The 27240-nt window shown below is 39.2% G+C and overlaps 1 protein-coding gene across 1 annotated transcript; it reads right to left on the bottom strand.

Moving 5' to 3' along the window:
* Positions 1-1406: 1406 nt before the first annotated feature.
* Positions 1407-24688, bottom strand: LOC139720479 (uncharacterized). Its single transcript, XM_071631833.1, has 26 exons — positions 24656-24688; positions 23828-23870; positions 21187-21282; positions 20787-20957; positions 20033-20203; positions 19429-19590; positions 18044-18211; positions 17245-17415; positions 16719-16882; positions 15781-15837; positions 15024-15131; positions 14110-14379; positions 13365-13553; positions 12425-12557; positions 11745-11795; positions 11000-11292; positions 9892-10519; positions 9077-9213; positions 7683-7851; positions 6983-7093; positions 6288-6451; positions 5278-5385; positions 4283-4394; positions 3514-3610; positions 2134-2216; positions 1407-1507 (listed from the first exon to the last, which is right to left on the bottom strand). Exons 1-26 carry the CDS (start codon positions 24686-24688, stop codon positions 1407-1409), a joined length of 3990 nt encoding a protein of 1329 aa, XP_071487934.1.
* Positions 24689-27240: the final 2552 nt, after the last annotated feature.

The following is a 27240-nucleotide window of genomic DNA, read 5'->3' as shown; positions in this document are numbered from 1 at the left end:
TATGAATAACATGAAAGTAAAAGTCACAAAACAAACTCTGGTCGTCAAATTCTAGAATAAATCAAGCTACCGTAATTTCCATGTTGTACATAATATCTTTTCAATTTTGAGTAAACAATGTTTTCTGGATCTAGATATGCTACAGCACATTATGAGCGTATTGATATAATATATTATATTTACATGGCGTGTTATGATAGATGGTATTGTTAGATTTTACATGGGCATGATATGAAGGCATTACAAGAAAACATTGGCGAATGTATAATTCGGGATTGCCATTAAATCTTGGCTATATCGTAAATTTGTCAGCTCTGATCCGATTAAAGTACGCCTTACATAACCTACTTTGATAGACCTTTTTACAGCATTCTTATTGTTCAACTCTTGGCACAGTTATGTTTACATACTACATTATCCAGTGGCTTACCTCACTGTCGTTTAACGGGATCTCATAAAAAATCTCCACTTTATTTACACTTCGTGTTGCTAAGCACACTGTACAGCCATAAATACATTAACATCACACTTGGCAAATTAGAATCTTTCGTATTACTCTTTTTTTTTACATAGATTCATCGTATAATATCACTCTTAAACAACCACAACTGTCATTTTGTTCCCAGCTGAATACATTTTAAGACAGCTCGCCTGACACGACGCCCACTTAATGTGTTTGTTTTAGGCCTCAAACTACAGATAATTAGGGGATAAAGATCAACTCGAGATCGCTAACGATGCTTTTAAAAGAACCAGTTCAACCGTGTCAACAGAAGGGGCATGTTATTGCTGGTAGAATCGAATTAAGAAACCGGACTGAGGTAATGAAAAACAGTACACATGATTACTTTTTATGCTATATTTGTCGAGGTCAGCAGTTTTTGATGCAATGTTTAGACTTTAAAGGTGATGGAGAACCTGCAGGTTGTGATTATTAGCCTGCATGTATGTTATGCTGACTACACTTTGAATAGATTGTATTCTACACCAAATTGATCAAACTGCAGACTACCACATCCTGACGACGAAATCTGACTGTTTCTGTTTCTAGTTTTCGTCCTGTGACGTCATTTCACACGTGTAGCACATTATTAATTACAAAACTGGTGTAGCGCGAAGCAAAGGAAAAAATAAAGATACTTGCTAACCTTAAAAAGTACAAATGCTTTAATTGACTTCCCCTTATGGGTCCATGAATAATTGTACAAGATCCTCTAAAGGCTGTTTGTATTTTCCAACCATTCCATTCAGTAATGGAGTTTTGAAAGGTTATGCTAATTTTCTTTTCCTATATTTCATTTCGTATCTAAAGAAGCTAAGGTACTCCAAGGTTGTGTAAGTTGGTAGTCACGTTTTATGTTGGTTTCATCAGCACTACGGTACACAGATCGCGATTTGTTCTTGGTTTACCCTGACACCGAACCGGGCGTGTGAGGGCGCCTGTCGTTAAGATCTTCATATTTCTTGTTGTCGTACTGGCTCACGTCAATTATTTCCTGGGGTGAAAAGCGAAACCAAAAAAAAAAAAAATAATAATAATAACATGCGTAAATATCTTAGCTCTTCAAGCAATCCTTGTTCTAGATCTCATAGCTCTTATGAATCTGTTCACTACAGATTCACTTGCAAAGCAGAACTTCGTCGATAATGCGACACATTTTAGTCGGGTTTTCATTTGAAAGAGAGTGCAATTTGTGAGAAAGAAATAAAGAAAGAAAGAAAGAGAGATTGAAAGATGGATAAAGAGAAGATAAATGAAGGAGACAAGGAAAGAGATGCTTCTTCTTTTACTGATCATAGACATGAACAAGTTTTATTCTTATCTACCTTTGTATCATTAGATAAAATGCATGTCAAATTTTATAAATTTCTTTGCACATTCTGTTGAAAAAAGAGAAAATAAAGTTTTATTTTAGACCGTGTATTAACTGATGGGAATTATAGAATCTCGCAGGTAACGGGTTAATATATTGAATACAATTGAGATAAAGAGAGGATCTTGAGACAAATTATGGGAAAATCCTTTTCTGTTTAGTTTATTGCTGCTTGCTGATATTATGTTGGTGTAAGAATTAAGTTTTCAAAATGTTCGAATCCACTTTCAAAGATTTCTAACCTTCTTTTCTGCCGCGATCTTTTCCAGGAGGAGGACAAGTGTCTTGAATGAGGGTCTCTTCCTTGGTTCCTCATGCCAACAGCTCCTCATGATGGAATACCTGGACAGAAAGACAACACAGACAGCGGTTTATTTCTCGGTATTGTCAATGCGCAGAAAACTTTTGCGCATGCTAAAAAAAAAGTCCTGTCACAGATGCACTGTGGGATTCCTCGGTGCCATTGTCGCTTCCGATTGTCTTGCTCGTGTCTTAGTTCCCATACAATTTTCGTCTGCTTTTCTTTCGTTGCTGTTTCTTTTTTTTTCGCTTAGAATTTACAACTAATAAAAACAAAAGCGTCTAAAATAATTGTCAAAATTTTACAGAGTTGCGGTCACTAGAGTCATGGTTGACCTATGCAAGGCTTCGGCTGGTCACATGATGGAAAGCGAAGAAATCTTCAACAAAAAAATATCCCTGGATAAGATAAACGTGACCTAAGTGCACGTGCAGCCAGAACCGGGGCAAGTTTGTCTCCTGGGCTATCCCATAAAACTATGCATCCAAAACGCTGCGCTGCGCACGGCACCCTACGTATTGGCGATACCGAGAATTGGAAATCAAGGAGGGCTGCGCTTCTGGCTGAGATAACAAACTGATTACAGGAGTTGTACGTTTTAGCTTTGATGGATGAGACCATGGGCACTCAAGCACGATGTCCAGGGTTCGAACCCCCTGGATGCAGCGTTGTGCCCCTAAGCAAGATAGGTCGTCTCCATTGCCTTGTCGTTCTAATGGGACTCAAAGCCGTTTCATGGTCCCGTGGCTGCTTACTCAAAAGCATTCGATCGATGAAAATCGAATTCCGATCATTTGTCAAAAATACTGAAGAAGACTGTGAGATATCTTCATTGCTCTGTTTGACTATTTGCAAAGTCAGGTGACTATAAACGTAGTTAAGCTATCATAAACGTACAAGAAAGAGGTTAGAAAAAGGTAGGTTGAGTCACTGTCCCTATTATTATGAAATAAGGTCGAATACTCTTACCAGACAGGGTGCACATCTTAGATACACTTAGATAAAGTTGCTGGTACAAACTAGGTATTCAGGGGTCCAGCGGAAGTTTGGGTGATTTTGGACGTCGAGTATGAACTCTTTGTGCGCCAATGAAAAAAGGCACTTTATCATACGTGCATGCAGAGGTGGTATGCCTTTCCACCTTGGCAGGCTTAGCAATACTTCCTACTTGTTTATGATTGTGAGGTTGACGTCAAAACACAAGTGCTTACCGGACAAACAAACCCGATGCTATGGCATATAAGGTCAGTTTTCAATTTTTGTCCCTATGGACACGATGGAAATAGAATAACTGAAGAAAACCTGAAATTGAAAAAAAAAAAAAAATCGCAAACTCACAGTTCGTCGGAACACTGGGGAGGCTTGTCCATGCGATAGCCGACTTGGATTTTGGATTTGATCTCTCGTGATGTCAGACCGGGGTAAGGCGTGGCACCTGTCGTATCAAACAAATGAAAACGTCATTGATGAATTGGACCTAAATCAAGATGATTATCATGTGTGTGCGTATGTGAGTACACCCCTGCTTGAAAGAACACAGTGTTCAAAAGTGTGAATCACAGTGTGAACACGTTGGGAACACACTGTGAAATATTTTCACACTGCTAGAATTCGAGTTTTTAACACTGTGTTGTGAATCATCAATTCACAGTATCAAACAGAATGATACTATTGCAACTGATTAACTAATTGCCCTACATCGACTTAACTCGACGGAAGAATTTCATGAATTTGAAGTTCTCACATGGCAGACTATGTAAACACATTGTGGACACACTGTGGGACACTGTGTTCTTCCTAGCAGGATATATGTAGGGTTATTGCAAAATAATTATTGTTCATTCACACAGCATTATGTCTTGATTGGGTCATTTTTAATAAATTCAATGACAAAGTCACCACAGGTAGGCCTATTTTGGTTCTTATGTCTCTCACTACTCTTATCCATTATCGAAAACTCCCTTAAATCCTCATTCAACGCATATTTTATCTGTCTGCAACGTGCTTTTTGACCTGCTGCCTGGGGTCAGCATACATTTGCATATCATTTACATGAAATAGTCACAGAGTAGCCTTTCTCCGAGACACAACATATAATAGTACGCACCGAAGCAGACCAGCTCCCAGAGTAGAACTCCAAAGGACCAGACGTCGCTCATTGGAGTGTAGACACTGGCGCAGATCGACTCCGGACTCATCCATCTTACTCCGAGTCGACCCTGAAAAGGTTGCACACCAGATGAAATGATTGAATGTTATCTTTATACTCTGACAAAACTATCCTCGAAAGTACATAGTTAGTGCATCTAATGGCAACCCAGCCATCTTGTCAGATTGAAAAACAAAACGAAAACGTCGACTGACGACTGGCAGATACTGGTATACAGTCCGATCGCAGAAAAAAGAAAGATCACATATTTTTTTTTTCTTTCCTTGTGATTTTTGGGTGTAAGACACGGAGGAGTCCTATGAACAATGGTCATACATAATTATGAATTTGCTCTGGATGTGGTTATAAACACAAATGCGAATTCTCAAACTGTATTTTAGTTTGTATATACCGACACTATGTTTTACAGTTTGGTACAGACATTTTCTTTTGGAAGTTTTATTACACATAAACCAATCAACTGTTCAAACATTGACTTTTTTTTGAAGGGGGTGGTTTTTTTTTTACTCTCCACTTGAACCAATAAAAAAACCTTAATGATTGTCCCACCTGTCCTGACATTGTAACATAGCTGTGGTTAAATGAGTACAAAAAATGTAGTTTTAAGTATGATTATATCAATTTCCATGATATGCAGGGAGCAACTAATCGAAAGCGTTGGCATGGTATGACAGGGAGATCCTCCGATTTTAATTTTATCACCGACCACAACTACTTATTTAATAGTATATGATGAATAGTTCGTAATATTAAAGTACATCATATGATAGTTTCAATAATGTTGCTCCACAAATCATCCTCTGCTGCCTAAAATCACTGGTAATTTAAAAAAAAAATCATTTGAACTTTAAAATAGCAAATATATTTTCATGTTCGATATAGGAGGGGTTAAGTTGAATAGATTCAAAGGGTAAAGGGTCAATGATTAGTACCTCTGCGATGTTCTCGACAACGTTGCGAACGCGGCTGACGTTTGACACCTTTGCGATCAGTCGCTCGTTGAGGAGGATGTTGCGCGTTGTCAAGTCGCCATGGATGACCTAGATCAGGGATGATGCAAAATGATGGAGTGATGGAGAGATGCCATCATGCGGATGGTGTTACCATGGTTACAGCAAGTGGATCTTTGCGACACAGATAGTATGGCTTAACCGCGAACGATTTCTTTTCGTCATTATTTCTTTAGTTTACGTAATGAAATTTATTTTAAAAAGCGAGACCAAGCCAAAGCAAAGCAAGAGGCATAAAAGGAAGATCTGTACAATGACTGTGATACCGACAATAGAATCACTTTGATCGAGGAAAGTTCTCTTTGCTTTTCCTGGGAAATACTGTCCAGAAATACATATCAATATGCATACAATAGATAATTAGAGACACATCGGACGGGCATTTTGTCTACGCTTGATTTGATATCAATTGACGATTAGGGCTAATATAGTAGTACTAATGATGATAATGATACCTTTTCAGTGTTGCCACTATTTTAACAGACTGAGAGACCAGACTAGCGTTGCGGGAAACCCATTTATACACCTGGGTCGAGAGTTACATTGTGGATAAAAACATCTTGTCCAAGGACGTCACTTGGACGTAGACACTTGACGGGATTCGAACCTAAAAGAACTCCTAATGAAAGTCAAGAGTCTTATACACTATCTAATGCCACTGCGCCCCAAAGGTTTAACGAATACTTTCCCTATGGCGTCTTTGGGAGGTCATGAAACCACGACCCAATTAAGTATAAATATAATCCTTTACCGTTGCAATTAAGGCCAGGCGTTTTGAGTGAATTTTGGATTTAATGTTAAGGGCTGGGATACTTTGTCAGGGTTTGTGAGAGGTGGTCAAACAATCACAATTACATAAGATTGCAAGTCTCAAGCGATGAGTTCTGAAGCAACTTTTAAAATGGTAAATCTTGAGCCATCTTAGTCCGTACCCGCTCAGAGGCGAGGAAGGCCATGCCCTTGGCCACGTGCACCGCGAAACGCAGGAAGATGACGGGAGGGGGCGGTTTAGCCCCGGCCACGCCCGGTCGGTTTCGGCGGAGGAATACTTGGAGTGGACCCTTAGCGGCGTACTCCAGAACCATGTAGTAAGGATCTACAACAGAAGAAAGTATCAATGATGTGAAGTCAAATATAAGTACAGACCTCGTCATAACATATACCCGGGATTCAAAGTGTCACCTATAGGTCCTAGATGACGATAAGAACATAGGATTCTATAATTATTGAGACAGTGTCAAAAAGTCAACAAGTTTGACTAATTAGAAAGACACCCCCCCCCCCCCCCTGAAAAAAAAAGGTAAGCTGAGATCTTTTTTTATGAAGGGTTTGGTCAATAAGTTTTTCGTCCAATAAGAGTGGCTTTTATGGCTCCCAAAACTAAAGTAAACGGTCCGCATTTTATGCAGCCAATATAAGTATTTATAATGATTAAGACAGTCCGTCTTTAGAAGAAGCAGCTGATCCATTCTGACATTTTTAGCAAACCCAGTATGAGGTAATCAACGACGGCCAGCTCTCAGCGAGTGTAACTGAAAATGAGTCCACTCTACTACATAAAAAGGAAAAGCAATGTCCAGAACGCAACGTAGCGAGCGTCCTTTATTTCATGACTCGGAAGTAATACCTGAGGAAGTGCAGCAGCCGAGGAAGGATACGACGTTCGGGTGAGCGCGAAGTCTCTTCATGGCCTCTAATTCTTTCAGGAAGGCTGCCTTGCTCATAGCTGTCACGTTACCTGATTCACCAAAGGAAAAGGATATTTCATAAAAAAGAGAGAAAATAATTTGAATGCAAGGCAAAGGTAAAAAAAAATGTTGCAAAGGTATTTCTTGTGTAAATTGGACATTGTTCTTAATCTATCAACTTACAAAATAAAAAAAAATGAAAGAAATAACCTCAAATCAAAGAAAAAAAATCCAGATTGTGTAATCCAAGTATAACAACAACAACAACAACAACAACAACAAATTGATACTGGAATCTGTGAATTTAGAATGTGAGGATATTCCCATCTTTCTTTCTTTTTTGTTCTTCTTTTATTCCGCTATTTCTTCTGCTCTTCCTTCATCATCATCTTCTTCTTTTTCGTCAAAATTCAGTCTAACCCTCTGTGCATTGTCACATTAGTTTTAAAGTGTGCTGGGTTGACGGCCACCTCCCTGATTGTATTGTGCCATCACCCAAAGATGAAAGACGTGAAAAAATAAACAAAATAATTGGTAGGAGAATAGATCCCATGATTTTATTTCCGGTGAACAATGTTGGTATAAATGGAGGTAAAATGAGGAAAGAAAGAAATCTGAAAGACAGGGAGAAGTCCTTACGATTGAGAACTTTGACCACGGCTGCCATCGGTCCATCTTTGCCCGGCACTGACGAAGCTCTGGCGCGGTGGACAGAGCCGTACGTCCCTTGGGAGATCTCGTTGGCCAGCTGAATACTTTCTCGAGGCAGCTCGTAGAAGTTCTCGTTGAATTCATCCAGGTCGCTTTTCTGTGATGGAGAATAAAACGGGGGATGATTTTCATTGACATCGATGGCAGTCATGATGTTGGTTGTCATCATAATCATCGCTAAAAGCATCATCATCACCAACATCATTAATACCTCCACCATCACCACCCCACCATTCCGTAAAACATATCGTCTTTTTGTTAAGAAAGGTATGAATCCGACTCATCATCACTATCATCCTTCTCCTCCTCCTCCTCCTCATCATCATCATCACCATCATTATCATCATTATCGTCATCTTCATCACCACCGACCAGCATCTTCATTCTCATTGCTATCCCCTGCGTTGAGTCTGTAACCATTTGTTACACTCACTATCAGGTCACACCCAACATCCGTAACTACACCAAATGAGACAAGCAATGAAGGATCTGTTTTTAGAATAAACAACAACATGATCACTCTCTTCCTCATCATGACCATTATCGTCTTTGTCATCGTCACCACCATCATGATCATTACCGCTATCATCGTTTCCACTATTAACACATCGTCACCATCGACGTCGTCATCACCATTACCATCATAATCATTGTCAATTCACTATCATTATCGTCATCACCATCTTCTTTGTCATTGTATCATCAGCGATACAGTGCACTCCCGTTATAACGAGCATGGTTATAACGAAATTCCGGTTACAACGAAGTAAAATTTCAGATCGCAACATTATCCGCTCTATGTTCTTTTTACTGTTCATTGGTTCGGTTATAACGGAATTTCGATATAACGAAAGAAAACTGCCGGTCCCTAGGACTTCGTTATAACGGGAGTCCACTGTTTCATCATCAGTAAATATCAAGGCATCAATAATACTTCTCTCCGTATGCAGCTCTCGTTACTAATATCAGTGAATGTACGCCAAATCTGACAGCACAGAAGGTAATGTATGAATTGAAGAATCTAATCTTTCAAAGTCTTTATTCCAATTAAGTGGCATGACATTTATCCTTTAAAACTGTTGGTTTTTTGTCTGTGTCTTGTTGTTGTTGTTGTTGTTGTTGTTGCTGTTTGTTTTTGTTTTTTTGTTTTGTTGTTGTTATTGTTTTTTGCTTCTGTGCGTAGGCAGAATGTGTGGTGTCGCGAATCGTGTGTTCATGGTGGAGAATTCAAATTCTGTCTCCTTAATTTTCTTTTTGAGTTCAACCATCACTACATGTATGTTATTATGTCACTATTATGTTATCAACCATAATTTCCGTACCTGTCTCGGCAAAGCTGCTACAGACTGTCTCTTGGCAGCAGGAGCGCCCGCAGCCGGCTTGGCACCCGATTCTGGCTCCGACTCTCTCCGCTGCTTTGCCCCTGGAGCTTGCTGAGCTGTAGGTGCAACGGCAGCGGCTGTGGTGGGCAGGTGGGGGGGGGGGGGGGGGTAGTGGGATTTTCATCAACGACTTGTTAAAGGCAACATTCCTTTCCCCTGTCGACATTATTGTGATTATGGACGACACATTTGTTGGGTTTTTTTTTTCTCCTGTTAAATTCCGAACAAACTAACATTAGAACTGGGTTATACTATTCATGCTAAAATCCGTGTTCGATGTTAAACAGGATTTCGTGATGCATTAGTCGATATCTGCCAGAGCACGATCTGCTTGGTACATTCATGCGCATCTCAATTCTTACGGTAAAACATTACCATGTTACTTATTTTGAACTCACTTTGAAACTACTCTTCATGAATCCTCGCATCACAAGAGTTAGTTACATTACCGCTCCACTGGATTATTCGCGAAACTCAAAAGAGATATCAACTAAAATATTGCCAGACACCAGTGTCTTTGAAAAAAAAAGAAGAAGTTCATTCTGTGTGCCATCAAACCATGTGAGTGTATTTGGTTCCACCTTTAAATTATTCGACACATTGGCACAGGGATATATCCAATGCAATGATAATCTCCGGCAATTATGCAAAGAACGTCATTTTTATATACCCTATTAAAGTACACCATGACGAAATAATGGGTTAATACAAGTACTAATATGAAACATGCTGGTCAAATTGACGAATATTCTCACCTGGTTTTGGTCCTGACTTTCCGTTCATCGCTTGTTGCATGGTCACGCCACCTTGCTGCCGCGGTGGTGCCTGCTTGGTGACTGCGAGTTTCCCACCTGTTGCCTGCTCCAATGTCATGCCGCCACGTTGCGGGGGTTGCGGCTGTGCCGCGGTTTTCCCGCCGGTCGCTTGCGCCATCGTCATGCCGCCGCCACGGTGGGGAGCTTGAGGTTGCTGGGGTGCCGCTGTTTTCTTGCCTCCTGTCGCTTGCTCAAATGTCATCCCACCGGTCGGAGGCGGTTGCGGTTGGACCGCTTTTTTACCGCCAGTTGCCTGCTCCATGGTCATTCCACCGCGGGCTGGTAGCTGCGGTTGAACCGGCTTTTTACCCGCTGTCGCCTGCTCCATGGTTATTCCGCCCTTCTGGGGAGGCTGCGGTTGAACCGCTTTCTTACCGCCAGTAGCTTGTGCCATGGTCATACCACCACCCTTTGGCGGTTGAGGTTGGCCTTGCGGTTTTGCGGCGGCTTGTTGAGGTGCTTGGCTGGGTTGTTGTGCCCCTGGCGGCTTGCCTGCCGTCTTCCCTGCTACGGCTTGCTGTAGAGTCATGCCTCCGGTTGGTTGTCCGCTGGCTGGTTTGGCACCACCCTGTCAATCGGTAAGAAAAAAAAAAGTAGCTTTATTCATGCACTAACCAAATTCTTGATATTTCTCTGCCAGTTTAAAACTGCTCCTGAATTATCATTTTTTAATCTTTTTCAATGGTAGCCTATACATTTTTCCTTTTTTTTTCTTGATTGTACTTTTTATTGCTTATGTTTGTTTTCGTTATTTGAGTTGTGTCGTTTACTCTATCATTGTATGTAGTTTGTATGAATTTTGGTTTGTGTGTGTGTGTGTCTGTGTGTTGTTCAAGAATTTGCCGAAAAACAGCTTTGCTGAAGCAAATTGCCGTGATTAAACAAAATAAACTGAACTAAACTAAATAGAACGAAGGAATTACCTCTCAATATAAAATAATCGATAGAGGAAGACTTCTTTGCATTTATGATCTGATGATATTGGAGATTCTGTCTTCATTGATTTAATTGATATTGCCACAATTTTTCTGCAAAAATGTTAATGTACCTTTCCAGCTGTAGCTTGTTTAAGAGTCATTCCTCCCGTTGCATTTGGCCCCTTCTGCTGTTGGCTTTGTTGCACCGCAGGTTTGGCGCCTTTCCCGCCCAAAGCTTGCTGCAAGTTCATGCCACCTGCCGCACCGGTTGCTGTCGCCGCACCTTGTTGAGGCGGTTTTTGTTGCGCTTGGGCTGGTCCCTGGGCAGGTTTCTTGCCCGCTGTGGCCTGAGACATCGTGATGCCTCCAGCTTTAGCTGCAGGTTGTTGGGCTGGCGCCTTGGCATTCTTGGCTTCAACGCTTTCTGCTCAAAGAAAACAAATAAGCATGAAGAGTTGTATGTTTCTGAGTCATCACAGCTTATGAAGGCGTTTTGCACACTTAACTGAATTCGTTACTGCTAACCACTTCGAAGTTTGATTATTTATTCTTTTTTTTCGTGTTTCTTTGGGGTCATAGTGAAATTTATCAGGCCAAAATATTACTTATCAATATTCATGGCGTTTCACTCCAAAGATTAATGCCTTGATAAACCTCAATATCAATACGCGGTTTCTTGAATAGCTTTGTAGGCAGGTCTACTCAGTTATGTCAGTTGCTATTCCTGGCATTGTCTCACCTTGATGGCATGTTATTTTTAGTAATCACACTCACACCTAAGAACGATAATGAAAAAAAAAAATAGAGAAAAAGCCTACGAAAATATATTCGAAAATATATATAAATTAAAAAAAAATGAATACTTGTATTACTTACTTCCTTGTCGAGCAGGCATCTGTGGTTTCGCCTTAGCGTCGGCTGCTTTACCTGGATTGGGTAAATGATAAGGAACATGACATTGCATTTTCGACGATACAAGCTACGGACGAGATTATAATCATTACACTATGTATTCATCTTTAATATTAAGAAGCATCTTCATATCTAAAAGCTTCATATTTAGAAGCGTTACTGAGGAAAAGATGAGTTTGGTGATAAACATTTTTTTTTTTACCGGTCAAGTGCTAAAAATGATTTGCTGACTGAGATTCACCAGACATAACGTTCATACTTTATTTACTTCTCTAGCCACACTCTCTCTGTATCTACCAGTCTGTATATTCATAATATATCAATTTATCTAATTACTCCTGCTTAAAACATTTATCACTTATTAATGTGGTATGGCTATTTCTCCCCTGACGACCTTGTTACGAACTACTGCAATCACTTGCGAATATAACCAGATGACTGCTATTTGTACACTACACTTGCCAGAAATCAAGCTTTGGTCAGCATCAAGTTGTTGTTACAGTATGTCAAACTGGTCTCAGCAAATCTTCTGGTAGACAAGGAAAACTTTTTGTTTTGAGTAGAATATAAAGAGTGAACGAATTCAGGAAAAGCTCCTATTTTTATGAGTGTTACATATGATATAGCAATGAAAACAGCTATACCTTGCATAACAGCAGTAATGGGCTCTCCGAGGATATCAGTCAGCCCAGCGAATGCTGGTGCTGGTCCTCCCGTCGTTCCCCCGGTGTTCTGTGACGCCTGGTGTCCAGCCATCTCCTTTAGCTGCGCGTCAAGCTATAGCAAGAGATAAAACACCCAATCGACATCATTCTAAATATAATCTACATCTGAAGTGTAAGCTGAATATAGCTCCTTTGGGTCTTCATGTTCAGAGTGTCATTATCATAATCATTCTTTATCCACACTTTTTCTCTCTTAAAACGTTCGATACTGAATTCTGAAATCCTCATAGACTTCATACGCAGGCCACCAGATTCCCGTATGGAATGGGTTAATCTTTTTCAATCCACTGAATTTATCAATGTAATGGAAGTAATCTGTATCTGTTGCGTCATTTCTAAAGTCTATCCTTCCATAAGTTTGTTAGTCCATTAGAAAACAAAAATCAAATTTCATGACTTTCCGAGGGTTCCGTCTTGAAAATCTTTCCACAAAACGAACATAGAATTAAAACCATCCGCGGTCCCCAATGTTGTCCATTGCCTCCTCGCTATATCACTTCTACCTTAATCGAAAATACTTATGTATCTATCTGTCTGAATTCTACTATCTTTGTATATCTGTCTGCCTACCATTTGACCAGTTCCATGTAAGAGTCTATCTGCCTGTTTCTTACCGGAATGATAAGAAAGTAATTAAGAATAGACACAATGTCTGCATTATATCACAAAAAGCGGTCCGGGAATTTGCCGCTACATGAAGCTAACTCAAGGAGGATTCATTTTGTATACATCCTGCATAACGATGTCGTTACGCCAAAAACATGGCATTAAAACTGTTATCTACATGAGTTATTTCAAGCATCCATCGATATCAGTGAATCGATAATGGAGAACTGGATCGAATTTCCCTGATCGATACCTGCATCAGGTGCTGCATCATGACCGGCGTGGCAACGCGCTGTTCGTCTGTCGGTTCGGCCCGAAGTCCGAAGGAGCCCGAGTCCTCCCGCTCGATGCTGGCCGTAACCAGCCGAACATTCTTCTGGGGTTTCGGGCGACGATTTCCGGCTTTCTTCGGCCCGCCGGGCTGCCCCGCTGGCTCGTCGATCTATGACATGGGAAAATAAAGTCAAAATCAAATATCATTTACAAGGGAGTCTGGATAAAATTAATACTGCATCCTGGGCAACAGGGCGTACTGGGCGTTATTGTAGGCCTATCGTTGTTTATATTTTTCCTTCATTTTGTTATTCTTCTTTCTTCTCCCCTCTTCTTCTCTTGTTATATATTAGGCCTACATGAATCATTATCAGTGTTTTTGTTATCATCATTACTATCATTTTCATCATTATCATCATCGTCATCTGTATGATTTCTATTGCTTATGATTCAAAGATATTCCCGCAGTTATCATTGCTGTAATCATTTGAATCATTGTTAATGACTGATGATTTTCTTCAGAAATCATGCACTGTGCATTGAAAAAACAAACAACAGTTTCCTCTGACTTTTGAATTTGCTCTGTTTTAAAGTGTTGAGGACGTTGCATGAAGGACAAAAAAAGAACATGAGTACTGGAAGTTGACATCTGAAGATTTACGTGTTTTTCTTACAGAAGAGTAACTCTTATCTTCGTATTCAAGACTTAAAAGAGCCATTCTCACCTTCACCAGCGGCACGGTCGCTGAACCTTCCCCGGAGGCCGGCGGCGGAGGAGAGCTGGGAGTGCGCGGTCTCGAGGTTGACGAACCCGGTCTGGCTCTAGCGGTTCCTGGTCTGTCTATAGCAGTGCCAGGTCTCGATGCAGCCGTTCCAGGTCTCGATGCCGCAGTGCCTGGTCTAGCACTGCGCGGTCTCGCAGTACCAGGACGTGACAAAGACGATCCTGGCCTAGAGTCGGCGGTTCCTGGCCTACTGTTCAGCAAGTCGTCAAGCTGTTAAAGAGGGTATATACGTAAGCGGCAACTTTATTTTGATTTCCCATGTTGATATTTGACCAAAAACGTAAATAATGTATAATGACAACAACCCATGAGTGTATTGAGTACAATGCTTCGTTAAGTGGGCCGACATCATGAATAATTTAGAGATTTGTTTTAAGTTCAGAGTTATGGTTGATTACGTGACACAGCGTTGGTCATGACGTCAAAATTCAGTATGATCACTATCAATAAAGTTTTTTTTTTCTTTTACTTTAACAACCACAATAGGAATCTTTATTCCAAGCACTACATCGCCTACAAAATATCAAGGAATATCTGTTAACAATCTCTGCAAGATGACAAGGCTGAGTATCTGCCCACAACTTATGATATCTGCAATGATTTTGTTATTATGTTAATGACTATGTAAACGTACCCACTGGAAAAACACCTACTAGTATTTTTTCTTTCATATCTGTATGCATGCTAACTGACGATTTTTCATGATTCATTATTGCCATTTCACAATATTTTTATATTATTCTATCTGCAATGTTCTCTAGACTACAGACACTATGTCAACAAACATTGAAATTAAAAAGGAGATTTGATAAGTTTAAAGAAATGGAAGTTGTTGCCACGGTGACGAAACTTACGCCGAACTCTCCAAGGAGCGGATAATCCTCGTCGACACGCCCATTCTTCTTCAGCTTCGCCTTCAGCTGTTGGCGGCGCTGTTTCTCCGCAGCACTCCTCTTGCCCTCCTATGAAAAACACAGAATGGAAAATAATGACGATGATTGATTGATTTTGTTTTCCGTATAAAAGACAACAGCTGGATAACCCATATTCAGCGATGCCAACGTGACATCGCTGGTCTTCCATGGGCTCCAGAACATTAAGATTACTAATACCACAATATGAAAATATGAAATACATGAATTGAGAGATAATATCGCATATTGCAATTGACAAGTAAATAACAAAAGAAAAGAATGCAAGGGAAAGAACAATATGACAAATCATAACTTGTAATGACCTCTACTAATTAAAATACTACAATTCTTTCGCATTGACAACCTTACTGCATACTTACTTTAAATTAAAATTGTCGATGAATGACTCTCTTTGGTTTTCATACAGATGTCGTGTGTTCGATAATGGTCTTCCCAATCGTCATACATTAGTAATGGACGAGGTTACGGATGTATGCGTCCATTTTGACTAGTATGAAATCTTCAGACATGCAAGCACTATTTTCGTTATGCCATTATCGACTTAAACATCATTGAAAAGATAATACTCTCGTATACTGCAGCAACTTTTTCAACATATTTTTTCTCATCAAACATGACTGAGAGGAAATTGACAATCTCGCTAGAAACATGCAGGAAGATGGTTCGCGTGTCTTACCGGTATAATGCTCATCTCTGCTGCCTCCTTGTACAGTTTATCCTTTTCTCGTTCCTCCTGTACAATGCAAACGAGAACAGAGAACACAGGGAGTTGGCCATTGTTCTAAAAATCACTATTCGAGTACACATTGCATGTATATCAACGAGTTTGATAGTTGTTATTATTTTATATGCTAAGTTAAGATTATGCGATATTTGTTATTATGATACTTGATACTTTATGAGGTAGGCCTAAACCCTAAGGCAGCTCTCACTGTAAGCTGCAGCTTTACTGGGATGACAGGTGAAGTGAACCATTGAATGTCGAAGATTGTCACAAAGTGGAGAAATGGTGGTGCAATATAGGAGCTCTTCCTTTTAAAAAATGGCGATATATATTTTTCAAGTCAGGAGCAGACAATATTGGGGAGCTTTTAAGATATAGATAAAAGTTAACGGCACATAATTATGCTGAAAATTTTGCTCACTGGAAATTTGCAAGTAGTGATATTTTTCTTCTGCCAGTTGTCTGCTTCATAACGTCATTGGACAAATGAAATGCCGGTAAATAAGATCTCTGGCCTCATCTTATCGTTTGTTTGTAGTTTTTTTACTATTAACTTCATCCTATTAACAATGACGTGTACTCTTCTTCGTTTCTCCTCAACACTTTCTCTTTTCAAGCGGCGAACCGTTGAATATGACAGAAGAAAAACTCAGACGATCCTTTGCACTTACGCTTTCAGCGCTAGATTAAATATAGACAGACATTCTATATCTCTCATGCGACAGAGGACAATACGTATATGAGGGAAGATTAAGGTAGATTTCAAATTCATATTCAAAGTAATTTATATTACAAAGGAAATACAGTTATTTCTGATACACATCTCCTGATCTCCAACAAATTCCTTCTTTATTTTTTTTTTCTGCCGAGAGTGCCGTGACCCTGCTTACCAAGAGCTTCTTCTTCTTCCGGTTCAGCTGATACTTCCTAATGAGGAGCCCGATAATGAGGATGATGGTGAACACGCCCAGGATGCCGAAGATGATGGACAGAATGAGGGCGTAGTCCACGTTTCGCTGCTTCCTCGTCACGTGACGCACGTAATCGGGAGGCACTGCGGGCGGGACAAGCAATGGGTACCAGCGAATCAGTGACCAATGTAAAAGGTTGTGGCCATTGTCTGAGTTCGATGATGTACGTTTTGTTTGTTTGTTTGTTTGTTTGTTTGTTGTTTTTGGTAGGATGTTTACGCCTAACTCACAATGATGAATACGTTCTATGATCACGATGATGTATACTCCGCTAATGTTCGAGACAAAATAAAAAGTACAACAGAATTACCATTAAATTTTGTGTTCGCTATTTTGTTATCTGTTAGCTATCATGAAGAAAAGATATTGTGCCAAAGCACCTGTTCTTGTAATTATCGCTTAATGAATGAGCGATTCAAATCTACAGATGATAGAAATCGTATACCTGGACACGTGTGCGAGAAACACTGCTTCTCTTCGGAGGAGTGGTCTTCTACGGGACACTCCTTCCCACCGTTCTTCGGCCGAGGATTGGTGCACGTCCTTACGCGGGTTTCCACGCCACGCCCACACGTTTTGCTGCATGACGACCACTCGGTCCAGTCAGACCACGCCCCTATAGACGCCAAGCAGAGAATACATGGACATAGCCAATAAACATGTCAACATCTTAAAACCGTCCTATTTTTATAAAATACACATTGAATGATAACAGTGATGATGCTGAAGATATTAATAATAATGATAATGGTAATAATAATAATAATGATAATGATAATAATGATAATGATTATCATAGTAATTATCTTCAATTAAGTAAGTTGTTTAAAATCATAAAAATGGGAACATCATTATGTAAGATCAATCAAATAGATAATAATACGAAAAAAATAAGACAGAGATAGAGACAGACAGGCAGACAGACAGACAGACATTATCATTAACCCTATATTGCGCTTTGAGAATTTAAATTCACAATTTGCAAGCATGCTTTTCAGTGGGCCTCTCAATTCTTTGTTTTTCTCCAAACATAACTTTGAATTTTGCCGGTATGCATAAATAATTTTTTAATCTCCTGATTTACTTTGAGTTATGTTTTGCTGGAAAAAAAAGAAAGAATGAAATAAATGAAATGAAATGAAATAAAATGTTGATTGCCGATTGTCGGTGTAGACAGTATGCACACTGTCTTAGTTTGTCGCACAGAAAGGGTTAAATAACATTCGAGCTTATTTCACACTCACCGTTCTGTACACACTTGAATCCCGTACAATCCCCGTAGGATTCGTAGTCAGAGCCGGGGCAGTCGGCCCCGCCGCGCAAGGGAGGCGGGTTGTCGCACGTTCGTGTCTTCTCCCCGCGACATGTTTCATCGCAGGAAATGATATTCCACTCACTCCACTGACCATCAACTGCATGGTTTAGAAAGGAATGGGAATGAATGGAAATAATCATTTGTTAAGACACAGGGGCTTAATATGATAGGTTTCATGAGCATGGAGTAAGTATTATCACCCTGAATCACTGTTTAACCATCATGATTTCTTTGTCTATTATGATTGTAATTGAGTTTTATTCTAACACTATAGATACTCTTCGGAATATGTTCTAACCCTGATAAGAGCTTGTGGCTATTAATATTGCAAAAACATCTTGGAACGCTACTTCGCAATTCTTCCCTTATTTCCTTGTAAATTCTAAATACAATAGATCAATGACGCGATTGGTCTGTATGTTGGCACAGAAAAGTAATAATTATGTAATATCAAACATTTCAAGATTATCACGCTCCTATAATCTTTACGAGGTAGTACTTGTATATAAATGAACGCATTCACTGAATGCAAAACAGTTACTTTTGGGGAAAATTCCAATTGCCCTAAATTTTGCTGGCTACATTCATCCAGACACAGGTTAGAAGGTACGGATCGATAGATGCAATGTAAACACTGCTCCAGTGCACTTTGTATCGATTCGAGCCCTGGAAAACCGATATTACAAACAACGACCATCGTAGGTCATAGGTCAGAACGTTTATACCATGAATACATTTTGATTTTCGCCACTGACCAACCACTGGAAATTGATGTCAATCACATACTTTTTTCCGGCCTGAAGCCAATAAGTAATTTGCCACACTGACATTTCTTATGTCCTTCTGTCCCAACCAGAAGCTTGACCATGATTTTCATCTTCAGTTTCACTTGAAACCTTGTTAAAGTAACCTAGTGAATAGTGACTTACACAATTATTATCATGAACGGCAGGATCTTGTCTTAATTTCTTGTTTCAAATGAATAATTTCGGAAAGACATGGAAGAAGGACGAACCATCTCATTAGCAGATATACCTGTTTTCTCTCCTTATTAACCTAACATCGTTAAACTTTCTGTCTCCTCTCTCTCTCTCTCTCTCTCTCTCTCTCTCTCTCTCTGTAATATCTTTATCTCATGTACTCTTCTTAAGAAATTGAGTTACGGATTCTGTTAAAGAATGTGTATTGCGCAACAAGTACCAATAGTTCTGGGTGGTAATATGCTTACATCCGCACAGCTACACTAAATCATATCTTATAATAAGGAAAATCCACTCCTTGTTGCTCATTTGAATACCAATTTGATGAACTCACCAGGGCAATCTAAGATGCTGCATCCTGACACGTAGGTATCGTCACCCATACAGTCATTCCCGCCGAACTGCGGGGCTGGGTTGGTGCACGACCGATACCGGTACTTCTCGCAGGCCGTGTTACACGCCGTGTAGGCTCCCCAAGGACCCCAATTCCCATGGACTATAAACATAAATGCAAAAGAACGTTGAGCAAAATTAGCACCTCGAACTGATGGCAAATTGCTTTCTTTCCAATAGTCTTAAGATACAAACACATTTTGGCAAATATATCGCTCAGACTACGCCAACCCTAAACTTTTTCAATCAATATTGTTACAACTACACTTTTAATGTTGTATACTAACATTGTAGCACTATCAAACATCTGACAATATCATGTTTTTCACAGTTCGATGAAAGAAAACGATCTAACGTAATTTTACCAAGTAACGATTGTTTGACCAAACTTATTTTCCCAACAAAGTGGTTGGTTCACGGAATGGAAAAGACACGTAATAGCCGTTCGCACTGGACAAAATTCATCAGGTTCAAAGAGGAGAGTATTTAAATATGAGAAGGCCATTTAATTGTCTAAATTTTCCGAGAGTGACCACTGGACTCACTTGGACATATCGCGTCTCCGCAGCTCTGCGTCTGTTCGGTCTCGCCGGTACAGTTGGCCCCACCGTAGGCCGGAGCTGGATCGGAACAGGACCTGGTCCTAGTCTGCGTCCCTCCTCCGCACGTCACGGAACAGGCGCTCCAGTCGGAGTAGTCGGACCAAGCCCCATCAACTGGTCCAAGGCGGGAAATAGCAAGAAGCAGGTGTTTGATAAACTCTTTCCGGCTCATTCTGTTTTCAGTCACAATTCATATAAGAACTTTGTCTAGTTCCGATGTTTAAGTTTTTATTGTGTATCAGGTATGCACAGATTTGTTAAGTGCTAAGTGCAAGGCACTGATATTGGTGATGATGTACGAATGAAACAAGTAAAATGCGATTACCCTTGAATAGCATGGTCATCTTTGTTTTCTTACAAGAACTAACGCAGCAAGAAAATACTGTGATGTTGCTGCATGAAAACAAGCAGTCTATGACAGACCATTCTTTATCACAGTGTGCCAACGTTTGATTTCAAATATGTACAAAAACGAAGACTAATCTTTGTTTACTCCTCAGGCCAAAACTCATCATTAAGTAATTGCAAATTAAAGATAGAAAATACGTTGATCTTTGATGAAACTCTTTAACACTGTTAAAGATCAACTTCTATTGTGCTTCACCATAAGTGTTCCTATGTATACCCTTTTAATATTCTGTGGTTGAATATCAAAGAATATCAGGAAAACAAGCTGGATGTACATCTGTTTAACTACCTGGACACGGGTCGTTGTTACACGATCCCTGCTCCATCTCAAAGCCGGTACAGTTGGCTCCGCCATTGGATGGCGGCGGGTTGTTGCACCGTCTGAAGCGGACCGTCAGTCCCCCGGCACAGGTGTGCGTACAGGTGTGCCATTCGCCCCAGTCTCCCCATCCACCGTCAACTAGCAATAGACAAAGATTAACGAAGGTTAGTGAATGGATATGATGACTTCCAGTTATTTATGGAATATGAGACAATAACCAAAGTATGAGAGACTAATTACCAGAATCCACTAATGAAATCTCATCCTGCCGCTATAAATGCAATCTATTGCAATCAGTATTACTATTGTTATTATTCATTTCAAAGCTTTAAATCTGACAAAAATGGATGTAGTCATCAAACCATACCTGCTGATGAGTTGCCATCGGATAGTGTCGTAGTTTGTTGGGTGAACTCTTCGGTAGTGTACTGACTCGGTAGGGTGACGGAAATAGTGGTTTCTCCTGAAATAAGAATCAGAACAAACAAACAAAATATAGAAATGATTTCAATTATGGTTTAGATCTCGAATTTAGACAACTTTGGCAGCTAGTAAAGGCGAACGACAATGGAACAATGCTAAAGCAGTACGCCGGTACTACATGAATCGAATGCGAAGCGTTACTCTCGCATCATAAGGAATATTGGTGATACAGGAAACCATGGCGTATTGCAAAACTGTAGCTTTCTATTCCTTATTGTTGTTGTTGGTGTTGTTGTTGTTGTTGTTGTTGTTGTTGTTGTTGTTGTTGTTGTTGTTGCTTTGATGTGATGGTTTTATACAACAAATAAAGGAATTTCCCCATGGTAAAGCTATTTTATGGTGACGAAGGCAATGAGTGACATAATTATGACACAAGTTTGTCTCAATTGTTACATTTGCCCTACTTTAAAACCGGATAAAGATCGGTCTTTGAATAGCGAATCTGCGATATCATTGTTTTTGCTTGTTTGCTTTGAAATTAATATTGACCATGATCACACGTTCACAAATCAGTTTCATTGGTCACGTATCCAACCGTAAGACGTGACAAAATTTGTGCTTCGACGATACTGTTTTTACTTTCTCTACTCATAAATTCATTTCTTCAAAGGCGTGTATTTCTCATTCTTCAAAATTTCTTATGCTTCTGAGAGATTTTAAAGACAAAAGAAAAAAAATGTAACGATAAGACACGAAAGAATGATAAGAAAATGCATAGAATATTAATCATGACGTAAAAAGTAGAACAGGCCACACCAGGGACCATTTCAAAATGGCGCTGACTGAAGGCATTTCGCAAGTTGTCGTCACTTATTGATGATTTTATTCCCCAAATGTTTTCTGCACGTCCCGATCGATTAATTCTTTTGTCCTTCTAGAGTTAGACCATTGTTGACAAGCCCTGTCAGGGACCTCTCGCCCAACGTGCCAATGAAAGGCATTATTGATTTCGCATGTGTCAACTAAGTTTAGACCGCGGCTGCCATTTTGGAAGCGTGAAATGTATCTCGAAGTCTCGAAATTTGCACCCCTTTTTCCTCTCACTTTTGTACGAAACCATGCAAGAAGTACGATTGATTACACTGGCAAATATTAAGGAAAATGTGTTCATGATGGAATGCACGTAAATGCCTATATAACTACCACAGTGACTGTGTAACTGCGGGTTCACAACGGTTTTATGGATTTCTAGAGAACAGTCTCCCAATTGTTCTGACACCCTGGCCCGGCCAAGTGTTTCATCAATCTTTGTTCGTGACGAGTACATCAGTGTTGCATATGGGGCCTAATGTTTCTGCCATTAATTTACTATCATTATCAATGAATTAGGAAACGGAATTACGATTCATAGAGACGCCATATCTACATTACACTAAATAATATTCTCAATATTAAATTTATGTTCGCCAGACATATGCGGGGTATATCATATCAAAATATCAACATGAAACGATACTAATGGACACTTTCGGTCTCATTCTCAGTTTCATGTTATTTCTTTTCATTCATTTAAATTCTTTATTTGAAATGAACAAAATAAAGCAAATGGTTGGAGTAAAATAAAAACAAGAAAGCAATTCCGAAGAACACGTACGAATTTCACGAAAGACACCAACGACATATCGACAATTATTATTTTCAAAAGGGAGAAATTCATATGTATCACTGTCTTTTTTAAACCAGATCCCTGGATTTACCGGTAAAAATGACGTAGTTTTGACACAAATACTAAAATACAAATACTAAGAAAATAATGTGCAATACATGGAATAAAATGCACATTGGAATACAGACCAAAGCGTAGTATTAAGGTATATCACAGCAAGCGGATTAACATTCATAATCTAAATAAGGGAGCGTTCTAACCTGTCAGGTTAGAAATTACACTGATGTTGCTGCAGCATGAACCATTAATTATACACCTTTGCGTCTTTTGATGAACTAACTGCTACACTGCAAAAAGTCCGGTGTTAAATATGAAACACCGAGCTGGTGTTAAATTTCCGGTGCCCATTCATGGTGTTAGATTAACACCTCCGGGTGTCATTTCAAAATATAAAATTGTTTTTTGAATAGTTTCTTAGTTACTGCACTTCTTGTTAATTTTGAACTTCAACAAGACGATAAAGAATTTCCGATAAAGTACTTTATTTTTGAAAAAATGTGTAAACACATTTACACCACAGTAACACCAGTTGGTGTGGTGAAGCTAGACGGGTGTTATACCATTGAAATTAACACCCACCAATATCAAATCAACACCATGAGGTGTCATTATTGAATTAACTCTAGCTCAGTGTCAAAAATATCACCAGCCACGGTGTCAAATTAACATCACGAAGTGCCAGGTGAACACTTTTTAACACCGTCACAATACATTCTCTACACCTGTGGGTGTGGTTCTCTATTGAAGCTTGTGTTAGATTTAACACCTATGGTGTTAAATCTAACACCGTTTTTTACAGTGTATAAAGTAGTGTTAAACCCGGCACAAATTCACCCAGAGTTGGCAGGTTTTAACTCACCTCTCGCACAGTTGGACTGAAAACCTGAGATGAAGGCCAAAATCTATAAGAGGGGAGAGAAAAGTTGAGACAGACTCACATAAGTTCGACGACCACGAGAACAAACTAGTTTCCATTCATCGGTATAAAAACGAGGCGTTGGTTGACTATGGTTATCATTGTGAACTTTCCATGTATATTGAATCCAGTTTCACGTTGGGAATTTGCCTTGCAAAATGATAATGTTGAATAACTAAGTTGTAAATGCTAACAAAGTTTGTTTCATTACACTTTCTTTTTCTTTATTCAGGAATTCAATCCTTTAGTGCAGTTGTCATGGTTGTTAGTTAAATGTTAGAAAACTGAAAAACACGTCGAACATTTAGCATCATACCTCCTTCCACACTTCCCCTTGTAGATGGCTTAAACCTTAGTTAACAAGGTAACATATTGCTACAAAGAACCAGGCAAGTTGGTTGATAATATCCCATATTCTCTCTCTTCATTTCTTTAAAACAAAAAACAACAAACCATCCAAACACGCCCGTTATCATACCACTGGGGATTTCCTCGAAGTCAAGGAGTTTAAATTGTTCATATCTCTCGTTCAATCAATGGTTAGTAATGCAGACAGTCCAAGAGCTAACTCAATGCATGTCATATCATTCTAATGGGTCCGCAGACATATATTATTATTATGAGTTTTGCTTATTTTTCGTTGTTTATTTTTAAAATTCATGAACAATGTTCAGAAATGTACTTAAGAGTTCATGGTAGGTATAGATTAATCCTTGATGAAAACCAGGGGGAAATAGATAAGAAGATTCACGAACATCTCGTTTTGCTTACCAGACTAAACAAAGAAAGCCGTAAGGACGCCATCTTGTCATCCTCAGTAGCAATCCACACACTGTCGCTGATATTCCATTTACATCACACCGCGATACTCAGCTTTCGTGTCGTGAAATATTCCTGAAAGCTTAACGTTTCCGAGTGTTGGTGATGTCCAACAAGGGTTCCCCTCTCCTTTGGATCTTAGCGGAAGAGCTTGGTACTAACCAACAATAAAAACCCTTTCCAGTAAAAGGGGTATTTTTAATCGAGAATGGCGAGTCTTACACGAAACATCAGCCAACTCTGGGGATGTCGTGGAGCTGTACTTGCTTACTCTGCTTGTCCGTCGTCTGTAAAACTCTTCCTTTTCTCTCAAAAGACTCACCCCCTTTCACTCCGCTGTTATGTACTATCCTCTTAATCGATCTTCGCTTATCGACGTCACAAGAGTCTGTTATAGATTCTCATCGTCGTCTTCTTCTACGTTCCCAATTCGGTTATATGCAAATTTATCGATCGTCTTATGAAGTTATTGATTGAAGATGAAGAGGGATTTAGTAACATCTTGGTGTATAGCTGCAGTCTGGAGACCACGTCGGTTCTTATTTGTCGGTACTGACCAGACCATGTTCATCTTTGTTACGATGTTTAATGCCAGTAGAGGAAGCAGTTGATGCAAAATGAAAATCAGCGCATAGTGTGAGGTTTGAATCATTCAGTTCAAGATTTCCTTTCTATTGATTTCTTTAATTTTTGGAAGACCAAATAAAGACAAACTTCGGCTGGCGTAATCACCATCAACGAAAATATATGAATAATATTGTATTAATTCTTTCAGTAATTAACACCACTCCATTCTCCCTGTATATCATACACTTGCAGACGATGTATGAATCTCTGGGTTTTCTCTCTTATTCAAATTGTAGTCAAGGAATGCTTGATGTTATTATGGTTACAGTTCGTTATTTCGAAAGTATATTTTCCGAAGGTTCGTTAGTCAGAAACGAGATAAGTTTTGTAAGTCGGAAGGGTAATTAGTACGCACCTTCTTTTTCATGAAGGAACCTTTGGGATAACGAATCCTTGAAATAACAAATATTAATCATTTTCGGAATTAAAACCTTCGGAATTACAAACCTTCCGAAGAAAGCCACAAATGTTCGGATTAACGAACCCCTTTTCATTTTTTTTTTCTTTTGAGTAAGGAACATCTAGGTAGAGCCTATTAACAATTCGTGTGTTTCGGATTTACGAACATTCGGAATAATGAATATAACCCATTATTGTATAAATGTAAGGTTTGAGGATATAATAATATGTCCTTTTGTCCGCGTTCACGTGTCTCTCATCTCTCTCTCTCTCTCTCTCTCTCTCTCTCTCAAATTCTTCTCCTTCGCATTACCTTACTACTGCTATTAATTCTCAGTTTCCTCGATCACCTAACTTCATAATTATTTCTATAACGGCATTTAGTATGTACAGGAGTTATCGAAATTACTTTGCTTGCTTTGTAACTGTTATTCTAAGTCTATACATTGTACTCGTACGGTGAAAGACTGTTCATGTTCTTTCGAATAAAGTTTAATGATCAGTGATACTGGCGCAATACTTTAACTTGCTTTAACACAAGTCATAAAGATTTATTCAAATTGATTTAGTACTTATCTTATAGGGACTGCAGTCACAACCTAGACGAAAATTCCAGTTTATTCGATGTTGCATATTTGTTTTTATGTGGTCTTGATTTGTTTTCCATGCATTGGTTAAATGAAATAGAAAGATTGTGGCAACAAGACCAGATGCAATGTCAATTGAGTTTATACCGTCATTACTTTCATGTGATAAACCAATATCAGGTTTGATCATTGTCAGTGTTCAGGGGTCTTTTTTTTCTCTCTCTCTCTTTCTCTTTATATAAGCTGTATCGGATAAAACAACAAAATAATGCTATTCCCTAAGTTATGCACGCGCATACATACACAGACAGATACCATCCATATAGCAATCCCACGCTTTCAGCATGAACTCTATTGCAGCCACCCCATTATTTTTTTTCTTTCTTTCTTATTTTCTTTCTATCCATCTACATATCTATCTGGATATCTACCAATCTGTCTTGCAATATATCTGTGTTGATATTTCCATCTCTCTAAATCTGTATTATCATGTTGCTTTTTTTTTTCTTTTCTCGGCAGCCTCATTTCAATATCTACAACTAAATGATTGTAACTGTGGACGTGAACATGCATCCTCGACACAAGGGGTCGCTTCCATTTATGATAAACGACATCCATTTATTCGGCTTTCATGTCTTATTCAAGTGCTTCGATTCTTTTTATTTCATTCTTATTTTTCCAACAAACATAACACAGAACATAACACTTCATGGCATACATCTGTTTCATACGACTATTGAGAAATATATGAACTGAAAGGCGAATTTATTATTGTTCTGGTTGTTGGCTTTACCCCAGGGTTGTTGATCCCGACTTCTTGATAATGTCAGAGAGACAATTCTGATGGCAAGTTTTGGGAAGGTAACGTCAAAGTCAAGCAATTTTAAGTAATTAGGAATTGTTCTGTTCACATATATCAAATAT

This window comes from Diadema antillarum, unplaced genomic scaffold (genome assembly GCF_040938485.1).
Source record: "Diadema antillarum isolate AM-2024a unplaced genomic scaffold, OU_Dant_1.0 scf00000128, whole genome shotgun sequence".
Taxonomy (NCBI): domain Eukaryota; kingdom Metazoa; phylum Echinodermata; class Echinoidea; order Diadematoida; family Diadematidae; genus Diadema; species Diadema antillarum.
This window is presented reverse-complemented; position numbering and strand designations above follow the sequence as displayed.

Excerpts from the sequence above, each read along its gene's own strand:
- LOC139720479 (XM_071631833.1), bottom strand. The coding sequence starts at position 24,688 with ATGGCGTCCTTACGGCTTTCTTTGTTTAGTCTG. Across the intron at positions 21,283-23,827 it reads TCAGTCCAACTGTGCGAGAG|GAGAAACCACTATTTCCGTC; the intron begins GTGAGTTAAAAC and ends TTCTTATTTCAG. Across the intron at positions 19,591-20,032 it reads CGGAGACGCGATATGTCCAA|TCCATGGGAATTGGGGTCCT; the intron begins GTGAGTCCAGTG and ends TTATGTTTATAG.